The sequence below is a fragment of the Danio rerio genome, chromosome 3, assembly GCF_049306965.1.
Source record: "Danio rerio strain Tuebingen ecotype United States chromosome 3, GRCz12tu, whole genome shotgun sequence".
NCBI classification, from domain to species: Eukaryota; Metazoa; Chordata; class Actinopteri; order Cypriniformes; family Danionidae; genus Danio; species Danio rerio.
The window spans coordinates 45,193,851-45,214,392 of record NC_133178.1 but is presented as its reverse complement, the minus strand read 5'-3'; the positions used below and the strand labels follow the sequence as shown (position 1 = coordinate 45,214,392).

The window sequence follows — 20,542 nt, the reverse complement described above, 5'->3', positions numbered from 1 at the left end:
TTATCCATTTTAAGGTTAAAATTATTAGCCCCTTTAAGCTATATTTTTTTTCGATAGTCTACAGGACAAACCATTGTTATACGTTATAACACAATTAACCTAGTTTAGGATTTAAATGTCATTTAAGCTGTGTAGAAGTGTCTTGAAAAATATCTAGTCAGATATTATTTACTGTCATCATGGCAAAGATAAAATAAATCAGTTATTAGAAATTAGTTATTAAACTATTATGTTTAGAAATATGTTGAAAAAAATCTTCTCCGTTAAACAGAAATTGGGGAAAAATAGAGAGAGAGAGGGGGGGGGGGTGTGGCTGTAATAATTCAAGCGGGGGGGGGGGGGGGGGGTGTGTGTAATATTTCTTACTTCAACTTTACTTACAGTAAAGTTTTTGTACAGCAATAGATGAATAAATAAAAGTTAACCAGGGGTGCGTTTCTGAAAACCATTGTTAGCCAGCTAAGTTCGCAAGTTTCTTTGTTACAAATTTAGTGCATTGATTTGGCATTTCCCAAATCAATCATTCCAACACATATTTGCAAACTGCGTACTTAAACGTTTGCAACTTCACCTGTAGAGCTGTAGTTTGAATCATTGCTCTTGGTTGTGTTCTATTCCAAGTAATCCCTCTATGCCTTTTTCATATAGAATGTTCAAACATTTAAACTCGGAATTATAAAAAAAAAAAAAAAAAAAAAAAATGAAATCATCTTTTTGAGGTTCTAATTTGATTTCAAAGTATTTTTACAGTTTAGTTTTAGCAATCTTCGTATTGAAAATTGTGCTCGGTTTATGACTACTAAAGCTATACGTGACCTATTGAAAGTGGAATCTACTCATGTCTCCAAAGCTTGTGAAAGCAAAAAAAAAAAAAATATATATATATATATATATATATATATATATATATATATATATATATATATATATACAGTATATATATATATATATACATATATCAGGAAAATAAAATTCCAGATTATCCAGGAAATGTATTAGATGAAGCAAAAGATCAATTGATTTGCAAAGGTTTTCAGTTATCACTACTAGAAAGAAAGAAAGAAAGAAAGAAAGAAAGAAAGAAAGAAAGAAAGAAAGAAAGAAAGAAAGAAGGAAGAATTCAAAAATATTAGTTTGTAGTTAATGAAATGACAACTTTATTCACTTATTTCTGACTTTCAATTAAGATAAAAAAAAATAATAATAATACTCAATTTCACACTTATGTATGGAAGTTTAAACCATATGTTCTTGAAATAACCCATGCTAGTTTCTGCCCTGCTTTCCCCATATTTATACATTTGCACAATCAATTGAAGTGTATTTTATGTTCTATAAACAGCAAAATAATCATGTAACACTTGGACTAAGCCACTTTGTACAAACCTATGCATGATTGAACAGGAAGTATAAGACTGCAATTACTGACGACTCATTTCAGGCAGTTCAGAATCCCCTCTTTTGGGAGACAATAACTCCATTTATCCTGCACTTTGATCTTGAATCTTCATAGACCTTTTCCAAACTGTTGCATTACACCCTACGTGAAATGTCAGATCTAAAGTAAGCATAATAGGGCCACTTTAAATCCTTTTTAAACATGTTTAATCTGATTAAAGTATATTTTTGAAGAAGCTGATGGTCACTGCAGTCTCTGAAATGTATATAGCACCAGCCACATTATATATGGGCGAGGCAGTGGCGCAGTAGGTCGCAGCAAGAAGGTTGCTGGGTCCCTGGTTCGAACATTGGCTCAGTTGGCATTTCTGTGTGGAGTTTGCATGTTCTCCCTGCCTTCGCGTGGGTTTCCTTCGGGTGCTCCGGTTTCCCCCACAGTCCAAAGACATGTGGTACAGGTGAATTGGGTAGGCTAAATTTTCCGTAGTGTATGAGTGTGAGTGTGAATGTGTGTGTGGATGTTTATATATATAGTAAAAATCAAGGACATTTACGTTGCAGAATTTTTCTTCAGAGAACTAGAAAACGTGCCAAGTTCACATATTTGCTTCTTTGTAAGACAATACAGTCAGATACTACTTTAAAAAAGAATCGTATTGTGTTTTGTATTGGATGTTTGTTATGTTTTGGTTGCATCCCGCCTACAGTCAGTTCACCCAAGAGTATTTAAAAAATACAGGCTGCCAGTTGGCCAAAAACACAGCCATAGAATACAGAAGCTAATGCAAATATAGAGTCAGAGATCAAAGATTTAACACTAGTAACGCCGTTTGGGTTGTTATTTGACCCATGGATAGGTCAAATATGGACAAAACCACCCGGGTTATTGTTTGTGTGGTTGTTTAGGAATACTTTAGGATTTCTGTCTCTGTTTATTTGTACAGGTATGCTAACTTGTTTTTGAGCTCTTATATGGTTAATACTTGGCCTTATTTTATTTTATGACAAAGTGTATGGTTTTAATTGAATGTGCTGTTTTATCTATGTAATATTAAACTAGTTTAACAAGAATTTTAGAAATGACAAATTTACATTTCATCAATATACCTGGTTCTTGTGCTGGTGAGAAAAACAACAGTGACTGTCTTTCCATCTCTCCTTCAAGTAAAATAAATGCAACCCCGCATCTACTTAAGGAGATTTAGAGAAACTATTAAAGACAAAGAGCGATAGAGAGAAAACACACAGATCAATCAATCAATTAGTCCCTTTATTCATCAGGGGTCACCACAGCGGAATGAACCACAAACTTGTCCAGCATATGTTTTGCACAGCGGATTGCCTTCCAGCTGTAACCTAGTACTGAGAAACACCCATACACTCTCACATACACAGGCATACACTAAAGCCATTTTAGTTTATTCAATTCACCTATAGCAGCAGTTCTGTGGGCGCAAATGCCTTGTTGTTGCCAGATGTCAGAGCAGAATGGCCAGACTCGAGTTATTCAAGCTGATAGAAAGGCAACAGTAACTTAAATAACCACTCACTACAACCAAGGTATGCAGAAGAGCATCTCTGAATGCACAACATGTCCAACCTTGAAGCAGATGGGCTACAGCAGCAGAAGACCACAGCGTGTGCTGTGTCAGCTAAGAACAAGAAACTGAGGCTACAATTCCCAAAGGCTCACCAAAACTGGACAATAGAAGAGTGGAAAAAAGTTGCCTGGTCTGATGAGTCTCGTTTTCTGCTGCTACAATTGGTCAGAATTTGGTGTCAACAACATAAAAGCATGGATCCATCCTGCCTTGTATCAACCGTTCTGGCTGCTGGTGGTGTAATGGTGTAGGGGATATTTTCTTGACAGACTTTGGGCCCATTCGTACCAATTGAGCATTGTGTTAATGCCACAGCTTACCTGAGTATTTTTGCTGACCATGTCCATCCCTTTATGACCACGGTGTAACCATATTCTGATGGCTACTTTCAGCAGGATAACGCACCATGTCATAAAGCGTGAATCATCTAAGACTGGTTTCTTGAGCATGACAATAAGTTCACTGTACTAAAATGGCCTCCACAGTCACCAGAATACAATCCAATAGAGCACCTTTGGGATGTGGTGGAACGAGAGATTCACATCATGGATGTGCAGTCGACAAATCAGCAGAAGCTGTGATGCTATTATGTTAATATAAACCAAACTCTCTGAGGAATATTTCCAGTACCTTGTTGAATCTATGACACAAAAGATTAAGGCAGTTCTGAAAGCTAAAGGTGGTCCAACCTGGTACAAGTAAGGTGTACCTAAGAAAGTGATGTATAATCCTTCAACACACACACACACACACACACAAAAAAAAAAAAACAAAATCTAACATTACAATTACACAATTTAGTTACTAGTATAAGATCAGTTTATTTTTACAATCTCCTGTGCTCAAAACCTTACTCAAAGCCCAAATGTCATTAAAACTCTCTACATTATTTTTTTATGTAAAATATGCCAACTCTTCCTTGATTCTGTCTGTTATAAGAGCCTTTAAAGATCTACCACCCCTTCTCCTTCCAATTTCCTTCCACGTGCTAAAATTGATTAATGATTTTTGTTTTCCTATTCGGTGCAGCACACTTTGCTCCAAAATTAAATCATTAATTATGAAACACTCATCCTATGACCGAACCATCTGAGGACTGAAACAAAACAGAGAAAAAGACATAGAAACAGAGAGTGAAAGTAGATAACTTAGACAACAGGTGTATTTTGCTTCAGCCCACTAGTGTCTGAAGTGTGTTAAGGGAAGAGCCCTTCAGTGCATTTATGATACAGACGACAGAGTCTCGAAACGAACAGACACCCAGCTAGAAAAATAGAGTTTAAGGTTTCCACGACAACAACAGGTCAAGGAGAGTTCAACAACTGAAAACACACATGGAGGACAGAAACAGACCAGACAGTGTCATTGCACTGCACCACAAAGAATACGCTTTTTTCTGCCCACTTTAAAGCAGACAGAGAAATAAAGCACAAGGTAAGACTACATTTATCTGAATGAAATCGTCACAGTGAAAGAAAGAGATGTACATGTGTTTGTAGGGTTTCTCTACCAACAGCTGCATTTTAATTGAAAAACAGTAAAGAATCCAACTTGTTGCAGAAAACTTTAGCTACAATTATGCAAATCTGTTTTATTAATATTTATTTTAATATAATTTACATAATTCCTAAATGAATCAACTGTTTGGACAAATTAACTGATTAAATGACTCAATGATAGCAGTTCATTCATTCAATCGGCTTAGTCTCTATTTCAGAGCTCACCACAGCGGCTGAACGGCCAACTATTCCAGCATGTTTTATGCAGAGGATGTCTTTCCAGCCCCAACATAGTACTGTGAAACACTCATTCACATTCATTCAAACATACACTCATAGACTATGGAAAATTTTATTTATTCAAATTCACCTATAGCACAAATCTTTGGACTGGGGAGAAACCGGAGCACCTGGAGGAAACCCACGCCAACATGGGGAGAACATGCAAACTCCACACAGAAATGCCAACTGGCCCAGCTGGGACTCAAACCAGCGAATTTCTTTTGTGAGGCAACAGTGCTAACCACTGAGCCACTGTGCCACCCATAGTTGGCACTTTTAGGTTTTTATGCTTAGAAAACATAAACAAAGACTTATTTTTGTATAAATGTCAAATATTTAAAAAGTATTCACCCAAAATGTTCTGTCATGGTGTACTCACATCTATGACATTCTTTCTGGCATTTACAAAATGTTCTGAGATGCTTTAATAATTAAAAGTGCATGGTGACAGCTTACAAATGACTCAAATAATGACAATCATTTGTAAAAGAATGACACAAAAGTATAAAATAAGTGGGACAAAAAATCATTATAGTCCAAAAATTTTCAAAATTATGGCAGAGCACTCAATCAGACAATTAACTGTCATATACTAAAACACACAAGTCAAGTCAAGCTTTATTGTCATTCTGCTACATCTGTGGACATACAGAGGAACGAAACGTTGTGTCACTCAGGACAACAGTGTACACTAGTACATCATATTGAACATTTTTTTTTTTTTTTCATCACCAATCATCATAGAACAGTTTCTCATGCAATTTGTGATGCATTCTGGAAACAGGAGATGAGCCCCTGGTCTAATGCACCACCTGGCTTGAGAAACCCGTTCTCAAAGACTTACTTTTAGTCTTTTTTTTTTGGGGTATTATAATACATATAATCTATTAGATATAATGTATTACAAATTCTGAATGCCTTCGGCAGAATTCAAATGAGCCATTATAATCTAGATTAATCCAGATTAATTCCAAGATTACAGTGAGATTAATCTAGATTTAAAAAAAAAAATGTATATCTATTAATATAAATTCTACACATTTTTATTGGCAAGTGGTAGCTCTTTAAAAATGTATATTAAACCCATAGAATAATAAAATAAAATAAAAAGAAAAAAACATTTCAAGCAGAAATAAACATTAAAGCCTGTAAAAACCCCAAAACATTTATTCCTTCTCGCACAAATCCTTATTGTATGGTAGATTTCAAGTAATGAAGACTCATTCCAGCACAGTGAGTTGCACAGTACTATCATATCATGTTGAATAGTAGTTTTACAATACTTGTCCACTGTTCCTGTGCTTTTAAGATATTTTAAATGTATTCATTTACAGTATAAATCATACATTTAATAATTAATACATTTAAACAAATGTTTATATGTTTGACCTTTCCAAAATAGCAAATTTACTTCATTAAATGCTTTTTTTTTACTGCAATGTTAATACATTCAATGAATAGAATAAATTAATTCAAAGTGTTTAGAATTACCAGGTCACATGACATTTTAATGACCAAAACAAGACATACTTATTCACAAAGTCTTCATTGAGATGTCGGACCAATGTTAAAACAAAACACGTTGCAAGAACAGAACATTTAAACATACCTCAATTTGCCCATCACTAGATAAAGATAAGATAAACTAGGAACAATGGTAGGAGATAACATAAATCACAAGAATAAAAGAACACGGCTAGACAAGGAAATTAAAATGCTATGTGAAGTTACAGGTTCGTTTTAACTAACAAAACAAGCAAACAACACTCAGCAATTTGCGTGAGCAGATGTGGTGTATACTGTAAATAGCCTGTGTCCTTGAGCAGCTTCAGCTGTGAGTGTTTGCAATCAGAAAGAATCAGGAACTGGTGTGTGTGTGCGGTGCATGCTGTAAATCGTAGTACATTTGGTGGCAGAGTTGTAGTTCTCAGCAATCCGCAGTAGCTAGATCACTGGCGACTGTAACAATATATACGGATATGAAACTTAAGAATATGGAAGGAAATTAATATGGACGGATATAGTGTTGAACTGTTAACCCCTTGAGATGAATCATCTCATTTTCAAAGGGGTCCCACTTTAGTCACGTGAGCTGGGTGTTTCGAATCACTTTAGTCATGTGACCTTGGTGTTTCGAATCACCTTACCCATGTGACCTGGGTGTTTCGAAACACTTTGAATTTATTTGTTTTATTTATTGAATAGGAAAACCCATTGAGATGAATCAGCTCATTTTCGAGGGGCTCCCACTTTAGTCACATGACATGGGTGTTTCGAATCACTTTAGTCACATGACCCTGGTGTTTCGAATCACCTTTGTCATGTGACCTGGGTGTTTTGAAACACTTGAATTTATTTTTTTTTATTTATTGAATGGGATAACCCCTTGAGATGAATCATCTCAATTTCAAGGGTGTCCCCAAGGGTGAATCACTTTAGTCACGTGACCTTGGTGTTTCGAACCACCTTAGTCATGTGACTTGGGTGTTTCAGATCATGCTTCGGCGCAGTGTTTCAAATTACATTCAAATTGCACTTCGGGATCTCAACATTGTGTCAAAATGTCAGTTTTTCATCAGCCATCCCTACCTTTCTCTGGTTTTGATTACTTGTTTATCCTGTTTATCGACTACTTGTTTATCCTGTTTATCGACAACAACTTTTGGATTATCTATATGTTGCCGATGGCTCCTTTTGTTGACCCTTGCCTAATTTACAATCATTGTAAATAAATCTGCATTTGGATTCGCACCTCTGTGAAATACTCTATCAGTTACACATATATAGTTAATATGTGAACTTCAGCAATATTTGCATAGGTTTCTTGCATAGGTGGTCATGTTTTCTAGTCCTGAGAAAACCATTTATGTTTTACTTTTACCACCACATATTGGAAATTTTACATTTAAACTGTAAAAACCACAATGTATAAAGTGATTAATTGACTTTACTTAAAAAAGTGAGTAACCCCGTTGCCTTAAATAGATTAAGCCATTAAACTTATGTGTGCGTCATTTAAAAGATGAAGTGACCTTTACAGTTACAATGGATTTACTCTTTTTTACATAAATCAGCTTGTCATTTTTAAGGTAACAGGTTTACTCACTTGTTTTTAAGTAGATGACAGTAACATCACATTTTTCAGTGAAAAATTTGCATGAATTGATGTACATAATATAATTTTTGCAAAGATCAGGGTTGTTTTCTTCATACGCCTGTGTTGTTATTGTTTGTCAATTCCTCTGCACTATCTGGCTGTATTTTCTCTGTCTCTTGCGACTCATCAGAGTGGTTAGAAATAATACCCACAACATCTGGTTGGCCCCTCATGCCAGCCGGCAGCCGGCCAGTGTATTTGTTGTGCTCCTGTGCCCCCCTTCAGCTGGCCAGATGTCTGCTAATGCAATCTCTAGAATAGCATTTATGATGTACTCCATCTGCGGCCCTCAATGTGAAAGTCTTTTGCAGTAATCAAGTGTGAAAAGTTGTGAAACAAACAATTAATTTTCCATTGTGACCATGGCTTTGCCAGTGCTCTTGGCATTAACATGTTTTGACATTAGCAGTTCAAATGGATTCGATTAGTAGCACTGGAGAGCCTGGCTGGAGCTCCCGAAATCCATGACTAATGATCTGCTTCCTGGGGGTTTAAAGTGAATCACCAAAGAGAAAACTCACAACTTGTGTTGATGGGTCGATGAAACAGGCCTCAAGCAGCTTAAGATATTGTTAAATGTTAATTTAGCGGACTCTGATGGGAGGTATCCCAACTGCTTTGAGCTTAAACAAAAGAGAACGAGACTTCTCAGGGTGTTAATGGGTAGGAGAACAGCAGATTTCGATATACTGTTTTGGCTTCTCTAATAATGTGAATAATGCTAGCCCACGAAAAACTAGCTGGAAGCCTCATAGACATTCAGAGGCATGAGCCACCTCGAGTCGATTTTCGACGCACCTTCTAAAGACATGCTGTCTTTAATAATTGTTTAGAGCAGAAGGAAAACACAAAAATAAAGAAAGGAAAGCACCCACTGATTTTGTTGGTCTAAATCTTGATTTTGTTTATTTGTTGCTACATCATATAAAAAAGGTCTCTCAATACTGTTCTAGAGTACTTCTTTCTTTCTTTCCTTCTTTCTTTCTTTCTTTATTCAGAGTAGCAAATGAGGCAGAACGGACATTGATCCTTATTAAAGAAACAAAGAAACAGACAAATAAATAATTGTGAATGACATCACTATATGTATTTATGAAAAAGCATTTTACCTTATCTGTTGTTTAATTCTATTTCTGTGGTCTCTAATTACAAAAAACTGCAAAAGGTTTAGAAGAGTTTATTTTTATGTTTAATTTAATGTAGAAAACCAGATGAGCCAGAACAAGCATTGATCCTGGATGAAAGAATGAATGGTTGGATGGATGAATAAAATGGATGGATGGATGGATGGATGGATGGATGGATGGATGGATGGATGGAGGGAAGAAGGGAGAGATGGATGGAGGGACTGACGGATGGACGGAAGAATGGATCGGTAGGTTGGATGGATGGATGGATTCATTCATTGGAATAGATAGATAGATAGATAGATAGACAGACAGACAGACAGACAGACAGACAGACAGACTGACTGACTGACTGACTGACTGACTGACTGACTGACTGACTGACTGATTGACTGATTGATTGATTGATTGATTGATTGATTGATTGATCATCCCTCATATCTTTTATGTTTTTGTGTCCTTGCTGTAGAGAGTGCCCAGATGAACAGTGTGGGTCCCAGTTCATCTATGATGCAGGCCATGACCCCATACCCTGCTCTGGGACAGGTGCCAGTGGCTCACCCCTATGAGCCGTCACCAGCTGCAAAAGAGCTCAACAAGTACGCCTCGCTCAAGGCTGTTGGTAAGATGTGACATTTTGCTTCTATAAAAAAGTGAATGTAAAATTCAGAACATCAGGAACATCTTAAAAGCATTTTACTTGTTTTTTTTGTTTGTTTTTTTTAAACAGACTGTTCAATATGAGCATGTTCAGTGAACTTCTTGATACTGTGGTCTTTGTCTGAGATCTGTCGGGCTGTGCTCTGAATCTCAGATGGTCTAATATTGATCTTGATCTTAAAGGGGCCATGAATTGAGAAATCCAATTTCCCTTGATCGTTTGACGTCTAAAAGGTTATTGGTCTACCAACAACAAAAAAAGTTGTTTATTAAAACCAAGCCCCCCAAACAACCTGTTTCAGATGTTGTCTGCTTTTGTGTTATATGATGCACTGAAAAAAAAAGTGTTTACATGTTTACACTCAGAGGGCAGCATTTACAGTGGATCTTTTAGCCCGTAAAATTGTAGCGATATTAACGTCCCACATAGCAAAATTTCTCTGGCCCAGCTCTGGCCCACAAAATCAGGTTTCGCTTGACCCACATGCCTCAGTGACTTACGGTACATGACTAGACCAAATCTGGCTTATAGACAAGGGCCAAACGTAGATCATATCTGGACCAAGTCTCAGCCAAGTTAATAATTGATAACTGGCCCTGAACTGGGCTAGATAGGTTGGTGTTCCACGATTGCAATGAAATTGATAAACCCATAAAGCGTTGCCCTTTAGGCACACTATGGGCACGCTTTTTCTCAAAGTGACCTGATTGGTAGAATTTTTTTTCTTTATTCAAATTTATTTTAATGTATTTTAAATGTGGGTCAAGACTGGCCAAAACTCACATGGCCCACAAATATATATTTTTTTAAAGTTGGGCCAAAAATGTTTTATATCTGGCCCAAATCATGTGTGCCGCCTTAAAGACGGTGCCACCTCTGCCAAACCCGGGCCATGTTTTGCCCACATGCTGTATGTCAGTGCCAGATTAATGTCTGCTGTGCCAGCTATTTGAAAAAATCAGGACCAGAATTATTTTCTACTAGGGGTACTGTTAACTTAGTAACTAAATCATTTTGACTAAGGTATGTCTTAAAAAACGAAAGAGTACAGCTGACGATACAAACTAACTTTGCCATCTGAATAAACAAAGACCACTGATCGCTTACCAAATCTGTAGAGAGAGGACAATCAACACCAATATGAGCTATGTCTTTTTTTAAAAGAAGACAAGCAGCAAATCCGGATTTCACCATTTCTGGATGCAAAAAGTTTTTGGGTAAAAAATGTTCCTTACAAACATATTTCTGTCGCGTGCACTGTAGTCCAAAACTTTCTGTAGTCCAGTGCTATCATGCATATGTCACATCTCATTAATCATCATCTCACTAATTGGTTTGAACCAAGTCTTTTTCATGAATTAATCCTGCACACTTAGAGATGTCACAATATAATCACCGGTACAGACTTCCACTCTTCATGTACACGCAAGGATCTAATTACCATGACGCAGTTTCAAAAATTTGTTTCAAACCAGATGAATAAATTTGCTTGAAATAACAAAACAAACCAATTTTTGCCATTTAGTGAAATAAATTTGTCCTAATAGTGTTATGGGACACATATATGACTGTCAACATCTCTAGAAATGTGTTTTGGTGTTTCGTGACCCTTTAAGGCTGCGATATACTTCAAATAAAAAAAAATCTAAGAGGCAACTGAAAGACCTAATCCTAACACTAAATCCAAAAAATAAAATCCAGAAATCCAACCAAAAGTTCTTTTTGAGTTAATTTTAGCAGTTTAATTAGCTCACTTTAGAAAATTGCATTCATTTATTTATTTTTGGTGTTAATGAGGGAGGGTTAAGGGGTGGAGAGTTGTTTTGGCTTCTAAACAACTTCGAGCTACCATTGGTCTGTGATGATTACACAATCAGTGGGTGTATTCTGGAACTCCACCTACTTTTTAAAATGTGTAATTTCTTCCTCCGATTAATTTCTCATTCCTGGGGGTCAGGCATGAAAACAACATCCAAAACAGCAACACTAGTCAGATGAATTTATAGATGGATAATTGATGGATAGATGGATGATTTCATTGATTTGGATAGATAGATAGATAGATAGATAGATAGATAGATAGATAGATAGATAGATAGATAGATAGATAGATAGATAGATAGATAGATAGATAGATAGATAGATAGATAGATAGATAGATAGATAGATAGATAGATAGATAGATAGATTGATTGATTGATTAATTGGTTGATTGATTGATTTTTAGGTTGATTAAAAAGGTTCCTGACCCCTGATTTAACCTGTCTCACTGTGCGCCTAATCATCAGTATTCAAATTGGTATTTTTTTCACTCGTGCAAACAATTATTTTTGTCAGTCATGCTACTTCTCGATTCTAAGATCAAATTTGAATGCGTATTGACAAACGGTCAAAAGTTCTAATCTTTAGTGATGAGCAAGCACTGGCAATTAAAAACATTTTTTTCAACTAGCCAAAGTGGTTGGTGAGAGTGGCTATTTACTCCGCCATAGCTGAATTCTACCTGCGTTTGGCGGGTTGGCAGGTGTTAATGTCAAGCCCTGCTTATAATTATGTCATGAATAATTTTCTGATTATTTATTTCAATGGAACAAAAATTATTTTTTTCATTAAAATTTCTGAAATTAGTGAAAATATCAATACTCTTTTTATTTTATATTAGCATAAAAACATTTTAGAGCTGTCAAAATTAGTACATTATTGCATACAATTAATTTGAAATATTTAACGCTTTATAAAAAAATTACGCAATTAACGCAGTTACAGTTTTTTTTTTTTATTTCCTGTTGTGGCCGATGTGTGTTCAACGTGCAAATAAATATGGATAAGACCAAGGAAGCGGTTTTAAAGTTCCGATATAAATAAAATTAATGTCCATCACCAGGCTATCCAGAGTTTCCTCCAGAGTTTCATGCAATTTTGGGTGTTTCATTTTTAATCTTTAGAGTTTAACAGCAGTTCAGCAGTTCACCTTCATTCAGCAACATATTGTTTATGTCCGGTGACAATTATTGGATAAAAATATATAGTAAAGGTAGCCGGCAGAGTGTTTTTTTTAATGGAATTTGATACTGCATGGCATGGCGAATGGAAAGAAATACATCCGCATTTTATGGCTCGGGTGGTCCTTTAAGGTAATCAAAAATTTTTGCTTAAATGGTGGACTCTTAATCAGAGTATTATTTTAATCATAAATACGGAGTATTGGTGTCCATGTAAATGTACTCAATGAAAGTGCCAGATGATATCGCAAGCTGTTAAAGACAGCCCATTCCTCTGCCTTTAAGTTGATTCCATGCGCACTCCAATGTTTGATAAAGTTTGATGTTTCCCCGCTTACACGCAACTTTTGTAAAGCATCTGCTTCACGTTGCTGTGTCAGCATCCTTGCTTGTGAAATACAGCCATACTTTTAAGCGCTTTAAGCAAATTTGATGAACGCAATCGTGCGTGTTGATGAATCTGAAGGGAGTCGCTCACCAGGTGCAACAAGAGCAAACGCCGAACATCGCTGACATTGTCTGTATAGTGTTTTGGAATTAAATGTTAAGAGATGGTGTGACCAAAGTCACTGTAAGAAGTTTATATGGTTTGGTACGTGCCTTTGATGTCCCCATGGTGCTTCTTGTCCTTGCGTCCTTAGCACCAGTGGCACCAAAATTAGGCACCGAAATTTATATGCTAATTCAGTGATTCTGTTTGAGACACTGTTCTCACTCTCAGGTCCCATAATTCTAAAGAAAAGGGCCACATTGTCCCCTGATAATGTCAATAGACTGGACTGTCTTAGCAACTCGTCACCCTGGAATTATAAAGTTCTATCTGCGTTCTGAATGATTTTGATTTTGAGATATTGAGCTTCAAAGTTTTTGCATTCCATAGCAAACAGTATGTATGTAACATTTGTGTTTTAAATAAAAAGTCCTAAAACGTAAAACAACTTAAAAAAAAACATCCCATTATGTAAATAAGACGTCATTTAATATGAATATGTCAATAACTCATTTTTGACAAAAATATCAGATAGAACCTTATAATTCTAAGGTGACGAATATTAAATGTCAAGGAGGACTAAACAAAATTGTTTCTACTTTATAATTAATGTTCTCAACTTGCAATACAACTTTTCAATGAGTACAATTGTTTGTATTCAATTTTTCAATTTCCATTTCCACAATGCCTGTACTTTGGATATATATATATATTTTTTTTTGTAGTCCACTTAGAATCCAACATTAAAAAATCATTTTTGTTTGTTATTGCCATTAATTCAAATGACACTGACATGCCTGTGTTTTTATTTCTGCAATAAATATGGCTTTTCCTGATTAATCTTAATTAATTACAAAAAAGTGTGATTAATTGATTATTTTTTTAATCAATTGACAGCCCTAAAATATTTTAAAAAGTTGATGACAATTTTATGATGTATTAAATTTGTACTAATGTAGTTGCGGTCAAGATACATTTTTTTGCTGTTAGAAAATGGATGACACATTTATAATGGCCTTGTGACATTCATGTTAATGACAGATTTATTACAAATGATTTTGTCAATGTAATGTCAAGTTGTCATGACAAAGACAGGTGAATCTATTTGTTTATGTCCAACTGTCATAACAAAACATCTCAAACAGTGTCATCTTTGCATGAAAATGACACAACTGAGCAAATGACAATTAATGACAATTGTCATAAGCATGCTAAAAATCACATTCATATTCAAGGCGTGTCATGTAATGATTAAAAAGGTTTCATGATGCCCTTAAGAACACCCCTTCAAGTAATGTGTTACCACAGGAGGTTTAGGACACACTTCAGGACTATGCCACAAACAATTGCCGACAACTCTGTCTAGCTCATAAATGTACATAAGAAGAGATAATAAAAATGACTCAAGATTAAATTAGATTGTAAATGTAAAGTTTGCATTGCATATCTGCAACTGTTGCAGAATACAAGTCTGCTTTCTTCTTTTTTGCATGACTAAAAACTCCTGCATCACAGAAGCGATGATCAAAATCTTAGCGGCTCGCAGCAAATGTGTGAATTGATTCAACCAGAAGAAATAACACATCATTTATCATCTTATCAGACCAATAATGATACTATTAAAAATAACCTTTGTTGGCCAACATTGATTTGGCCACTGATATAGTATTTTGTGTCTCTTCTGATTATATAGACAGAGTTTTTGTACTCAACTAGCAGAAGCTTTCTCTGTGACTTTCCTCAGATGAAACAGCTTAGTTGGTAATCCACTGAAGTGCAGTCTGTGCAAACCGATGACTCGGAAAAAAATAAATAAACTAAACAAACAAAAAAAAAAGGACAGTTTGTAATGAAAGAGACCCGGGAGACGAGCTACACAAGCAGTGGAGTATATTGCCTGGAGAGCTGAAGCTTCCAAGTTCAGTTTTGCTACCTTCCTCTGATGTGGGCTAATCTCAACGGATTGATGTGAATGAAAGAAAGACGTCAGAGATCAGCCTTCCTCTCGTCCGGCTGGCTTATTTTGCCGTCTGCCTCCCGGTATGAGCTTTCAGATCTGTGGTTTGCTGCGACTCGTTGGGGCGTCAGACCTGTTAAAAAGGTCATCTGAAGGATATTTAATTAAAAAGTCTGAAATGTCATGCTGGAATGAAGAGGACTTCAAGCAGAGGGTAGTCAATCCCAATTAAAGCCCGGCTGAGCTGGAAAATGATACACTATGAGGGACGTTATGAAATATGCTGTACCGCAAAAAATATAATAAATGATTAGTGATGGCATCTGAAAACACATTAGGAATATTTATACTCGCTTGTCTGATCTGGTCCTAACAAGTTGCATTTCATGCTGTCAGCGATGGACTAACTGAAAACGATTGTGGCAGAAAAACATTTGCGACTTCTTTGCAAGGGAGCTGTTGTGTCTGTTTGAATGTCAGTGTTGATGCAGCGGAGTTTGTTGCCTGTAAACACGTACTGTCCAAAAATAACATGCAATATTAACAGTTGCAAAGCGACTGTGGGGTTTTAAGTGCACAATAACTAGTGCAAGTTGAAAAAAAAAAATCTAAATAAAAAGTGGTTTCAACAGACAGATAAAATCCCAACCCATCTGCTGGAAGAGAGGAAAAAGAGGCACTTTCATTTGATGATGGAGGCAATCCAGAGCAATTTGCATTCAAAGAAACACATTTACATGAATCGTGAAACAAACAGAAACCTTAGGCGAAAAAAAGAATTAGCATGTTGCACACAGCTCCAAAACAGTTGAATTACTTTGGTCACCATTCACACTGGCAGCTTAACAGCTCGTTCTATAAATATATAAGGCACTTTTTTTATAATTCACAGTTTCTTTAAAAGTTGTTTTTGCAAACAAACACTGAGTTTTTACACAAGCAGTGTATTGAATACCTGAATATTGTACCGCATAACCCTTTAACTGCCCTCCAAGAAAAAAAAAAAAAAGGATTGCATATCTTAACTCCTAATGTCGCTATCCACTTGTTAAGTGGTGACGTGTTTGTGACGCATGTAATACTGTTTCCGGGTCCAAGCCGCCATTCATTTGAGTGGAGAAATCATTCGTTTATGATCGCGTTTTATTCCTGTCACACATTAAAGTTAATTTTATTTAAAGTCATAGTGTACACAACAATCTCTGGGCTTGCTGCATAACAAATACCAAAAATTTAACAATTTATAAAAAGATGTATCACTTTCTGGCCATCGGATATTAGGCATAAACATATATACTGCGACCGTGATTTTCGAAAGCCTTAAATCGCCCTGTAAACGTTTATTATTGCCATTTCATGAGTCTCCTCATTCAGTTGAATAGAGCGCTTGGACCCAGAAGCCACTTCGCGTGACGTCACACTTAACAAGCGGATTGTTAACACACACTCAATGCATTTTTTCAACACATCCCATAACTTCTAAAATATCAACCTCTACCAAATGGTAAATATGTCAGTTTATGGTAAAAGTACCAGAATTAATACATATACTATAAGTCTGAAAATATGAAGTGTAAGACTAATTTATTTATCATTCATTCATCCATTTTCTTTTCTGCTTAGTCCGCTTATCAATCTTGGGTCGCCACAGCAGAATGAACTGCCAACTTATCCAGCACACCTTTTACGCAGCGAATGCCCTTTCAGCTGCAACCCATCTCTGGGAAACATCCATACCCACTCATACACTACGGACAATTTATTCTACCTAATTCACCTGTACCGCATGTCTTTGGACTGTGGGGGAAACCGGAGCAACCCACGCGAATGCAGAGGGAACATGCAAACTCCACACAGAAACGCCACCTGACTCAGCCGAGGCTTGAACCAGCGACCTTCTTGCTGTGATGCGACAGCATTACCTACTGTGCGACTGCGTCGCCCCAATTAATTTAATCAAAACATTTTTGAATACTAAATCATCTTCCTTTTTTTGAAGTATGCCATAAACGATTTCAGATTCTCATTTAACATGCTTTTTTGTTTATTTATTTTTTTTTACAATAAAACCAAAATCAAGTGTAGTAGTGCAGCAGGATTGTTTGTTTGTTATTTTGTAAACCAACAACTCTGTGTATCTAAACCATTATTTAAAACAGTCATTCTTAAAATTACTATAACAGCCATTATTAAAAACAGTCAAAATAATAATAATAATAATTAAATTGAATATTGTAATACAAAACAAAATCATTGTTCCAGTTCTTATATGCTTATTTGATCCTTACAAAACATTTCTATTGGGTAAAAAATTGGGAATTGGGTAAGCTAAATTGTCCATAGTGTGTGAGTGTGAATGAATGTTTCCCAGTGGTGGGTTGCGGCTGAAAGGGCATCCGCTGTGTAATTTGTACAATTGCACTGTGTACAATTGTTGTAATTACCTTATGAAATGACATCATTAGTTAATATAACATGTTTAGTTAAGTTTACTTTAGATTTTTGATGGACAATACACACAATGCATGGTGTCAGGTCATAGCAAAATGCTACTTTCCCCCTGTGGTCCCTGGACAGGTTGGTGTTTATAAAATATTTGTGTATGTGTAAATAGATTTCTCATTAAACCAATAACAACTCATACCTTACTTAATGTATGAATATATAGTATGTTCATTTTACATTATACCATTTTATACATTTAAAGTCATTAAAAAGTATGTGAAAAAGGCATTCATGCTATATTAAAACATTAATTTATTTATATTTAAAAATACATATATATTAAACATAAATGCAAGTGTGCATCTCTTATTTGAAATTATGTGATGTGTAAATGATAAAGAATGATGTATTTATCACAAAATAGAAATAATGACAGAACGTGAGCTACTCTTCTACAAAAAAAAAAAAATAATAATAATAATAACTACAGGGTCAAGCATATTAACAGATAAAAAGCTCATTTGTGATCACTCCTGATCTACTACATGTGTAATTCTCTGCCATTTATGAGAGAGATAAAAGCTAATAATCAGTTGGGAGGTTGTTGTTTGGCTTTTTTTTTTTTTTTTTGTCCCTGCATCTGACTAATGAAGTGTTATTAAATTCTCATTGCCTTTGCTCTCTTTATTTTACAGCTGAAAAAGCCAACGAAAACTTCTACACCAACAGACGGCACTTGGCCGACCTGGCAGCGAAAGGCACTCTTCCCATGCACTCAGTGAGTCTGGAGCAGGAGCCCACCAACCCATACAGCCCAGAGCTGCCCTGCCAAAAGCAGAACGGACACAAGTCCAAAAGCACCAAGGTCCACAGCTCCCACCCGCTGGCTTATGGCTCCAACACAATCGCCAACCCCGGCAGGATGAGTAGCTGGGAGACTACAGAAACACTGGGCCGCCGGCACACGTACGGCCCCAAGAAGCACAGCGCCACAATGGAGCAAATGAACGAGTTGACGTCCGCCCAGAGCCAACATTACCTGCCACCACATCCGTACTTCGTCACCAACAGCAAGACTGAGGTGACTGTGTGAACGTGGCCGAACCAACGGCTTTATCGAGCCCAGGCTTGAGTGGACGAGGAGAACGAAGATAACCAGAGACGCCTGACGGAGGAAGAAGAAGAAGAAGAAGTATGGATTAGGAGCCCATCCTGCTGGAAGGATTGGCCGATTGGGTCTGGCTCGAGATCTGCATGGCTGTGTGTGTGCTGTTTGTCTTAGAGCGGTTGGGTTGTGCATGGACCAGGCATGCATTGGCATCATTTTCGAAAGGCTAAGGATCTCTTTCTGTGTCCATTCAGTCACAATGCAAATGAATAAATGACCTGTTGTGATGAGTCTGTTGCATTAAAGTGATGAGGAACCCACTGAAAACCAATCGTACTTGAGGAAATCACTGTCTAAAAGCACTTGTTTATTTTCTTTTCTTGTATATAACAGAATGTCAGAAGCTTCCTCAGATAATCAGAGAACATCGATTTGGAAGATGTTAGGACAATTGGGGTTTCTAGTTCTTCTCATCTCAACCAGACTTTTTCCAGAGCGTGTGCACCAAAAAAAGAGAAAACAACAAGAAAAAAAAAAAAAAAAACCTCCTGTAGCAACGCAACACGCCGGATCCTGACAAACACTGGGCTTGTGCCTTTCTGACAGAAGAACTCATTATATGTAAGAGCTCTTGTGCTTTTCAGTGAGCACATGGTGTTTCTTCAATAACAAAGATGCATACATATAAATCTATTGTTTACGGCTGTCATCTTTTGGTAAAAAATCTGGTAACACTTTACCATACAGGTGCTCTAATTTGCATTAAACGTATAGCTTCTGAATAAATAACCCTATTTTAAGGATTACTGCAAGATCAACACATGAATATTCTATATGATTCACGCATTAAGTCATCTTTAAAAAGTGTTATTAGTAATACATGTCTGTTTTAAATTATATTTACTAGCATAAATATTATTATTTCCTTTATTTAGCCAGGAGATCACATTGAGACAGTACTGTCTCTTCTTCCAGTGAGAACTGGTCAAGACGGCAGGCAGCACATAAAGTTTCACACAAATAGCACAAAAAACAATACCACAAAATTGCAAAATCATCATTCGTAAAAAGGTCAGATCATAAAAACAATTACAAGTATCCTTTAAGACGTTGGAGAGAAGATGTTTAAAAGTACTCAGAGTTGGAAGTGTGTTAAGATTAAGCTGATTTTGCATGTCATCCCAAACACTAGGAGCATAAAAGGAAAAAGCATGTTTGCTAAGTTCTGATAATACACTTGGGACTGTAAAACGAATACAGGAACCAAATCTAGTGTTGGTTATTTATGTAAAATGTTGGCAAATTAGAAAGATAGGATGGTAGTTTACCTTAAAGAGCCTTTCAAGTAAATAAGTACAAATGTAATTTTCTCCTTTGATATAGAGAGAACCAATCTAACCAATCATACAAAATACATCGATGCATTCGTGAGTCTGCACCTGTGACAAAGCCTATTGCTGCATGATAATATAAGCAATTATGGACAAGAATGTACTCTCCACTAATTTCTTGTAGGCCTTATGTGGAAAACATTTTTTGATAAGAAACCTAATGTCTATATAAATTTTATTATATCTTATCAGTCAGCCAATTCGAATGTTATCACTCAATTGAATGGCCATTATCAGCTGATAGTATGGGCTAGTATTGGCCTTCTGTGCCTACTGGTAGGCTCAGAAGGGTGTTATCATCTATCCACAAGTGTTAAGCAGGTATAGATACCAATGTTATACGTTACCAAGTATTATTTATATAATTTATTAAATTTTCCATTTAATTGTATTTTATTAACATCTACCCCTACCCCAATCCTAA

General features: G+C 36.2%; 1 protein-coding gene across 1 annotated transcript in view; it reads left to right on the top strand.

Annotated features, from left to right (window-relative positions):
* shisa9b (shisa family member 9b) overlaps positions 1-20,080 on the top strand; it is a 72,785-nt gene extending 52,705 nt beyond the window's left edge. Inside the window, exons 3-4 of the mRNA NM_001135975.2 lie at positions 9,534-9,686; positions 18,315-20,080. Of these exons, the coding sequence (NP_001129447.2) occupies positions 9,534-9,686; positions 18,315-18,712 (551 nt within the window). The 3' untranslated portion in view covers positions 18,713-20,080. The remainder of the gene's footprint in view (positions 1-9,533; positions 9,687-18,314) is intronic.
* The last annotated feature ends 462 nt before the right edge of the window (positions 20,081-20,542 follow it).